This window comes from Pundamilia nyererei, unplaced genomic scaffold (genome assembly GCF_000239375.1).
Source record: "Pundamilia nyererei isolate P.nyererei 1_Seehausen unplaced genomic scaffold, PunNye1.0 scaffold00057, whole genome shotgun sequence".
In the NCBI taxonomy this organism is placed as follows: domain Eukaryota; kingdom Metazoa; phylum Chordata; class Actinopteri; order Cichliformes; family Cichlidae; genus Pundamilia; species Pundamilia nyererei.
In genome coordinates, this window is record NW_005187458.1 from 661,289 (window position 1) to 670,377 (window position 9,089).

General features: G+C 42.6%; 1 protein-coding gene across 2 annotated transcripts; it reads left to right on the forward strand.

The window, feature by feature from the left end:
- Positions 1-6,232: 6,232 nt before the first annotated feature.
- On the forward strand, positions 6,233-8,859 carry kcna1b (potassium voltage-gated channel, shaker-related subfamily, member 1b). Of its 2 annotated transcripts, none has more exons than XM_013911151.1 (2): positions 6,233-6,751; positions 7,044-8,859. In XM_013911151.1, exon 2 carries the CDS (start codon positions 7,214-7,216, stop codon positions 8,702-8,704), a length of 1,491 nt encoding a protein of 496 aa, XP_013766605.1. In that variant the 5' UTR covers positions 6,233-6,751; positions 7,044-7,213; the 3' UTR covers positions 8,705-8,859. The 2 variants fall into 2 exon arrangements, with proteins under 2 accessions (XP_013766605.1, XP_005734219.1); XM_005734162.1 differs by having other exon boundaries at positions 7,209-8,859.
- The last annotated feature ends 230 nt before the right edge of the window (positions 8,860-9,089 follow it).

A 9,089-nucleotide genomic window follows, 5' to 3' on the forward strand; every position in this document is an offset into this window, starting at 1 on the left:
GAAAGAATTATATTTGAGTTCCAGATATGTGCAGATGTGTTGGAGTCAGTTTCTTTCTGGAGACTGGCTCAAATCTTTAAAACCCAGGCCTACATTTCCCACAATGCATCTAAGCAGCATGTTTTCCTGTTTGTGTGTAAAACTGGTAGAATTTCTCTTTTAAAACTGATTGTTATTACAAAGACGTGAGCCTCAGTGAAGGACAGCCAGGTTATAATCTGGCCGTTAGAGGTCAGAGGTCAGAGGTCAAAGGTGAGCGTAACATATGGATCCAAGCGTCTGCCATGTGTGCAGATTGGCTGCTGTGCATGACCGAGCACACATTCAGTTCCCTGTATGGTGGACATGTGCCAACTTACTTGTTCCAGAAATAATGACGTTTCTGAGCGTTAATCATCCACACTAGTGCTCCTGCTGCTCCCAGCTTCTTAAATTTAGTTTTCAGGAATTTGTTTGGAGCCACCGTGCAGCAGAACCTCAGCCAGCTGTCAGACAGTTACAGTGACAAACCACAAATATAGTTCAGTTGCTCACACAGAATAACCTTCATCCACAGTAGAGGACATGCTGTACATTTCTTCCATGCTCGCTCCCTCTCTGCCTGATTCACACTGTTCAGCTTTTCATTTTTGATCTTTCACGTTGAAGCACGCTGCAGCTTTCATACTCACAGTAAAGCTTAAATCAGACTGAAGAAGAAGCTTTAGTGAGCAGTCACTGGTGGACGGGACAGGTAGCCTTATAGATATCTGCTCGCTCAAACCACAGACTGTATACAAAAGATGGACATTTCCACTGCAACATCACCCACTGTTTCTGAGTATTTGTCAACATTTATGTTTTGGTCTCCACCAGTCGTCTGTGTCCCCATCCACCTGTAACTCAAAGAGCTCACACCTCCCAGAGCAGCCTCAAGTGGACATTGAGGGAACTACACTTTCTAGTTGCTGCTTTGCAGCAAACGAACCTTTAAATGTCAAAAACAAATAAATGAGGTTCTGTTTATGTTTTACTGTCAGTTAATGCCGCTGCTAAGAAAAATATCTTCATTTGAAACAATGTTTCTAGATTCATTATGTGTCTGATCATTCTCTGTGTTCTCCTTGTTGTCTCTGAAGTGATTTTTTTGTCCTCTCAGTCTAACTGGGACTGATTCCAGCTCTCCGGCCAGCTGATCCCACTTCTTCCTGCCCACTGCTGCCTCCGTCTGCTGGGCTTTCACTCCTGCTGCCTCCATCAGGACTGAGACTGCTGCTGAAACTACACAACATATATTTTTTTAAGGGACTGAATACAAAAAAAGAGGAAAATAGTTTGAGGATGTTTGGAGAGGTGGAGCTGTCCGTGGTGCTGAATTCTGTCTCCTGGGATTTTGGAAACACTTGTCATACACACTGCCTGCCTGAATTACACAGTCTGGTCCCAGCAGCTGAAAAATCTTTATGTTCGTGGACACGAATCATCAGACATGAGAAATTGTGCTCAGGGACATGAAATCTAAGAGGGAAAACATGTTGACATTAGAATCTGAAAACAGACGAGCATTAAATTAAATATTGTGAGCATTTTTCTTTTTCTCTATGATATTAGTGAGCATTTGAAGCCTCAAGATCATCACTTTCACTTTCATCTTAGTCTCTGAAATGCGGACATAAGGAATGAGGTGCAGAAACCAAACCACATTGCAGACTCACACAGCAACGTGACTATCCCTGCCTTAAATCCTCTCTTTCCTGGTCTCTTTTGACTGTAACAGGACCATCATTTCCACAATAAGACCATAAACTGATTAGCTGAGCACATATGGCGTTATTTTTGTGCCACTATTCTGAGCGCACGTAAAAAAATTTTGCAGGTGCAAGTGTTGCATTTTGAGGAGAAATTTATTTTGAGCGAAGAAAAGCTGAATTTGAGTGAACAAAATTCATTGTTGCATGCAAAAAATGTATTTCAGTGTTTGCTATTATTCATATACACACACAATAGCAGCCCCTCTCGCTCAGTTTTTGCATTTGCACTTGCTCGCAATGTGTTGCTTGCGCTCTCAACATTTCTGCCCGTGCGTGCTCAACTCTTTCTGTACACCGTTATACATGTGCCACAAAACCAGCCGATCACAGACTTGGATGCAAAACAAATCTGATTGGCTGTTTTGGTCCAATCAGCTCGAAATGACGAAATGCATTTCAAATGCCAGAATCCATTTCGTCCAAAACTCAAACGAGGCAGTGGCGGAGGAACACAGAGTGGCGGAGTTTGAAATATTACTTTCTGGGTCACAAAATAAACTTTTAAGATATTTTCATGGATTCTGGGATATTGCATTTCATCATTTTGAGCTGATTGGAGACCAAAACAGCCAATCAGATGTGTTTTGCATCCAAGTTTGTGATTGGCTGGTTTTGTGGCACAAATATAACGGTGTACAGAAAGAGTTGAACGCGCATGGGCAGAAATGTTGAGAGCGCAAGCAACACATTGCAAGCAAGTGCAAATGCAAAAACTGAGCGAGAGGGGCTGCTGTTGTGTGTGTGTGTGTGTGTGGATGTGTGGATAATAGCAAACACTGAAATACAGTTTTTGCACGCAGCAATGAATTTTGTTCACTCAAATTCAGCTTTTCTTTGCTCAAAATAAATTTCTCCTCAAAATGCAACACTTGCACCTGCAAATTTTTTTTACGTGCGCTCAGAATAGTGGCACAAAAATAACGCCATGAGCACAAAGCTCATTTTCTGATGAACTATAAAACAATTAAACTTCTGTTTACCTTCGCCCCCTGGTGCACATCAAAAAGAATGCAGGTTAAAGTACTTCAGCGTTAGTTTCACATTTCAAAGCAATTAGTGAGGTTGTCCTTTTATCTTTTATGAAAATGCCTAAAAAGGTGGAGCTGGAGCCGAGTCAAGTTGCAAAGCAGAAACTGTGGGTTGAAAATGTTAACAAATTATTGAAAGAATCAGTGTGTCTAAAGCTGGCACTATATATTTATGAGTTAAAAATATCAATTTAGAGCAAAGTCAGAAGGTTTGGAGATGAACTAACAGGATTTATTTATAGACATATTTACACCTGCAGATTTCCTCTGATTCATACATCCCATTTAAAGCTTCTCATTGATCTAAATTAGAGGCAGCTTGTTAATCCACAGCACACAGAAGATTTCTTATTTTATCTTTTTTAGACTCTAATTTTAAAGTCACACCAGCTGGCTTAGACTCAGCCCACTGAGCTGACCTCTCCGATGATCCAGGTGCGATTACTCAGACTCAGTACCGAGGCTAAGAACTCAATAAAGTCAAATTAAACCTCAGAGCGATTCAGGCTGCAGGTTGGGGGCTTTTTTCTAAATCCTCTATCTCACTATCACCTCATTGCATTCGTCACACAGATCAGTCCTTATAGCAGGAGCAGTATTTTTTATAAAAATGATGATGAAATTTAATTATTAAAAAGAAGATTAATATCTGTGAAGACGCAGAAGAGTAAAGATTTGGTGGACATTCTGATGTTTATCAATAAACTTTTTTAACTAAAACAACAACAAATATTCAAATTCAAATATTTAAAAACTGTTTTTTTTTTCAATTACAGTGGTCCCTCGGTTATCACGAGAGTTACGTTCCAAATATAACCCGCGATAGGTGAAATCTGCGAAGTAGCCATTATAGATGTTTTAAGGCTGTAAAACCCCTCACTACACATTTTATACACTTTTCTCAGACAGGCATGAACATTTTCACACTTTTCTCTCTTGTTTACACACTCTCAAAGTTCAAACCTTTGTAGAAAAATAAGTCCAGTATTATAGATTGAAACCAAAGTCACCCACAGGTGCCTTTGACGGTGCAAAACGTTCCGTTGACATTGTTGTGTTTGTTGGGGACAAAACTTACAAACATACAGTACAGTACTTTAGAGTCATACTGCTAGTGATTTAAGATTTATGTAAATTTGACAAGCTGAACACATTCTGTACTGTACAGGAGACACGGTATGCGATTGATTGACAATGGTCTACAGCCAAACAGGTTGCAGAACACAATGCGCTGTAAAAAACAAAAAACAAAAACAACAAAAACATGCAAAATTGCACAAAAATGAAATCCTCGAAACAGCATATGTAGTTTAAAGTTTACTTTAAATAAACAATTAGTCATATATTTGTATGAGTCATTAACCCTCTGGGGTCTCAGGGTATAATTGGCCGTTTTTGACTATTTTGCCTCTATATTTCACCTTTAAAATATGTTTTTCTTGCCTTGTTTGGTATCATTATTTTCAGCACAACCTCAAATATCTGAAATTTTAGTTATTTTTTCATTTTGGCATAATATTATTAGCACAGTTGATCTAAATTCAGACAAAAAATTCAAAATCTGAGTAGAAAAAAGTTACATTTTTTACTGTAAAATCTACAAATATGTTTAACGAATCATTTTCATAACTTGAAATGCAAATAGAAATTGTACATTTCTAAAAATTATGCACAAGTTTTGCAAACAACAAAGTTATATGGTACTATTTACCTAAAAATGCAGCCAAGGCCTCAGGCATTTTTTATATAACCATTTAAATCTATTTACAGAACAATCAGGTGTGCTGCATCAAATAAGAAGGCACACAAATTATTTGTGCCAGTCCAAAAAATGTAGTTTGTGTTCAGTATAAGACAGAGGAGAACACCACAGGCCTAAACCCTGCAGGTCTGAGAGCAGGAGGTGCATCAGTCCAGTTTTCCATGTGGGAACAGCATTTACACTGGAATCTGCCTTTGACGGCTTTTTTTAGAGCAAATATTAAATTCAGCAGTCTAACTGACACACAATACAAAACAATAACTACACAACAAACTAACTATAGCCTCCAAACACGCTAAACGTCACTAATGTCTCACATATGAATACTAGCTCTCTCTGTCTTTCGCTCGCCTGCTTTCTGTCGCGGGTGTCACTCCTAAAAACTTCCCCTTCTCCCTAAACAACCAAATGTCACATGTTTGCCATATCATTTTTTTGATTGACTGACATGGTAAAATCTAACACCAAGAGGGAAGGGGTGTTTTTTTTTTTTCTTTTCACTCGCAAGCGGAGAGGGTTTGCTAGCGCTGTCTGTAGAAAACGGCGTTTTTACAGTCCTTCCCGCTGTAAACGCCACTGTTTACACATCGTGTGTATTTTTTTTATCACAACTCTGGTTTTACGTGGCCCATCGACACAATTCAAAAACTGGTATGTAGTTTGAAGTCTGCACTTTCGACCCAAGTTGAAATGGAGACTCTGACTTACTGCATCTTGTAGCTGTGTCGTCTTAAATTGGTCATGTGATTTTGACGGCGACCCAGCGACCCCAGAGGGTTAACATATTTTAATAGTCAAATTATTTTATTAATCTGACTCTTAGTTTTTAACATAATAGCCTTTAAGTTGATCATTGGCAAGTTTTCCATTGTTTTCTGTAAGCTAAATATTTTTGAGGGTTTCTGTCATTTTAGCTGCCAGAACAGTTTGTTTCAAGTAATTTAGATGTTGACTGTAAATATATGATGAATAAATTCTTTTGTATTTTCGATCTTTGAAATAAAATTCAGGATGCTTTTACTTTTTTCCCCCCTGGATTTTGTTTTTGTAATTCATTCCACTTTGTTGGTGAGTTTCTTTTCTTGGCATTAATGAGCTTCCATACCTGATGGTGATAATTATATTTCTTCTCATGTATGAGGCTCTCTGCCTGTTTAAATAAAGTTGTTTTTTTTATTCTTGATTTTTCTCTGTTACACAGTCAGAGCAGATGAAGTCTGCTGATTTTTCTCTGTCTCCATAGCAACACGGAGGTATTTACACCAGCATGCAGGTCTGACTGTCGCAAACTGCTCAGCAGCCAATTACAGAGGCCAGTTTGATCCTCTGCAGATTCCTGCAGTCAAACCTGAGACCTGCTCGCTGTGAGACACCTGCAGCACAAACACGTCGAACTGGTTACATAACCCATGATGCAGTGCGCTTCTTTCGCTCTCGTTCCTGCCGTTGTGGGGCGCGTGTCCGCGGATCCTTCATGTGGATTTTAGCGGAACTTGACGGACAGGAGCCGAGCAGCTCAGCTCGACCTGCTGCACGACTCTCCGCTGTTTGTGCGCACATTCAGGACCGGAGCACCTGCTGGCTTTTACAGTCTGTCTGCACTGCGTCGAACCCCCCCTCCTCCTCTTCCTCACTCCCCTCCCTCCCTCTGTCGCTCACTTATTTTCTCCCTCTCCCTCTCTCTGTCTTTCTCCTCATGAAATCCTGCAATATGCTTCCAAATTCCCGGACGCGGACTCTCTCCTGAGCCGGTTTTCCTTCAAAGCCTCGGGGTTTTTTTAAAAACCGTTTTTACCGCAGAGAAAATCACGAGAGTCTCTGAGTGCGGATGCTGCTGCAGTGCCAAGTCCTCCCAGTCCTCCCCTTCAGACTGAGAGCCAGCTCTTCTTGGGAGTTCTATCTTTTTTCCAGCATGATTTTAAGAAATTGTCAGTCAGGATTTTTGCTGTCTGAAGCCTACTCCTTCTCTTCTTTCTCCTCCTCCTCCTCTCTCTGCGGGCTTCTCCAATCGACGCTGAAAACCTACACCAAGAGGATACGGATGTTGACCAAGACAACATAGTCTATTAATATTTCAGAGCTACTGTAAAGCGATATTAAACCCCAGGTTGTGGCGGGTGGCTGGGGAAGGTGCACAGGATCTCCATCTGCTGCTCTCCAGCTCTGCTCAGGTGGGTTTTATGTGTCATCTTCATCACTTGGATTCGGGTTGAAACTGTGTGTTGGTGTGAAGGTGAAAAGCTTTTCGTGGCTGAAGGTTGAGTGATGTGCGCAGTGGGGCTGCAAACTCGAGTACTGATGTATGCGGTAAAATTACAGCAGATGCAGCGCGGCTTCTGGAGGTGCTGCAGGATTTTTTTTTCTTCCCTCTCAACAACAGGAAGCTCTCCAGCCAATGAAACATGTCTGTGGTGAAATGAAACCATGTTTGAGTGACGGCATGTCATTTTTTCTATCTTTCAGGTGAGAAAAAAGAGATGTGATGGCGATAGTGCTGAGGATGATGATGATGATGGAGAGGGAGGTTCTCCACTGCTCCTAGCCGCAGTAGGAGCTTCTCCACTCCAGCTTACCGCCTCCTTCTCTCCTCTACACCTAAACTTCCTCTTTCTCTCCTCCACCCGCCAGGAAGGATGACTGTGGTGTCCACAGAAAACATGGACGAGACTTCCACCCTGCCGGGTCACCCGCAGGACCCCTACCCGCCTGATGATGACCACGACAACCATGACTGCTGTGAGCGGGTGGTTATCAACATCTCAGGGCTGCGCTTCGAGACCCAGCTGAAAACCCTCGCCCAGTTCCCGGAAACCCTACTGGGGAACCCTAAGAAGAGGATGCGCTACTTTGACCCCCTTCGAAACGAGTACTTCTTTGACCGGAATCGCCCGAGTTTTGACGCCATCTTGTACTATTACCAGTCAGGAGGACGGCTGAGGAGGCCGGTCAACGTACCGCTGGATATGTTCTCAGAGGAGATAAAGTTTTATGAACTCGGTGCTGAGGCAATGGAGAAGTTTCGGGAGGATGAGGGGTTTATTCGGGAGGAAGAGCGACCTTTGCCTGAGAACGAGTTCCAGCGGCAGATCTGGCTCCTCTTCGAGCACCCAGAGAGCTCGGGGCCAGCTCGGGGTATCGCCATTGTCTCGGTGATGGTCATTCTTATTTCAATAGTAATTTTTTGCTTGGAGACATTACCAGAGCTGAAGGAGGATCCCAACGACCGGATTCGCATGGTCGGCAACACCACCATGTACTACAAAGCAAGCGTCCTCACAGACCCTTTCTTTGTGGTGGAGACGCTCTGCATCATCTGGTTTTCCTTTGAGTTGATAGTTCGGTTCTTTGCCTGCCCCAGCAAGGCAGCGTTCTTCAAAAACATGATGAACTCTATCGATATTGTGGCTATAATCCCGTATTTCATCACTCTTGGCACAGAGCTGGCCGACGACCAAGGCAACAGGGAGGGTAAGGGTGGTGGGGAGCAGGCCACATCTTTGGCCATTCTCAGGGTAATCCGTCTGGTGAGGGTGTTCAGGATCTTTAAATTGTCCCGACACTCCAAGGGACTCCAAATTCTGGGGCAAACTCTAAAGGCCAGCATGCGGGAGCTGGGCTTGCTCATTTTCTTCCTCTTCATTGGCGTGATTTTGTTTTCCAGCGCTGTCTACTTTGCGGAGGCTGAGGAGAAGGACTCGTTCTTCTCCAGCATCCCAGATGCTTTTTGGTGGGCTGTGGTGTCGATGACAACAGTCGGCTATGGGGACATGTACCCTGTGACCATCGGAGGGAAGATTGTCGGCTCGCTTTGCGCCATAGCCGGAGTGTTAACCATCGCGCTGCCGGTGCCAGTCATCGTGTCCAACTTCAACTACTTTTACCACCGGGAGACGGAGGGTGAGGAGCAGGCCCAGCTGCTCAACGTCAGCAATCAGAACTTGGCGTCAGACACCAACTCGAGTCGCCGCAGCTCCTCAGTGGTCAGCAAGTCGGAGTACATGGAGATAGACGAGGACTTAAACAACAGCATTGACAACTTCAGGGAAGCTAACCTTAGAACTGCCAACTGCACAGCTCCCAGCCAGAACTGTGTTAACAAGGGCAAGCTGCTCACTGACGTGTGAGGCGGCATGCGACCACCGCTGTAAATATTGTAGAAATATCTGGATGCTTTATATCCATTGGTGCATTTTATTCTCATCTTTGCATTGATTCATTCAGACATTTGTGGAGACTTTAATGCACATGTGGTCAAATTATTAAAAAAAAAAAAAAAAAAGAGAGAAAAACATTTGTTTGGCAATAGTACAAAAATCTGCAGGTTCGGGGAAACATTTGAGAAATTATTGACAAAGTTTAGTAACTTGCACCCTTCGATTTTCTAATGGTCTAAACATTAAATGGAAGCTTTGCTAATTTTACTTTTGGTCAAGGATTTCCATAGACTGTATATAAAAATATGGATGAAAGGTATAAAGTGTGAAGCTAGTGCTGAGGTGGCTTAAACCT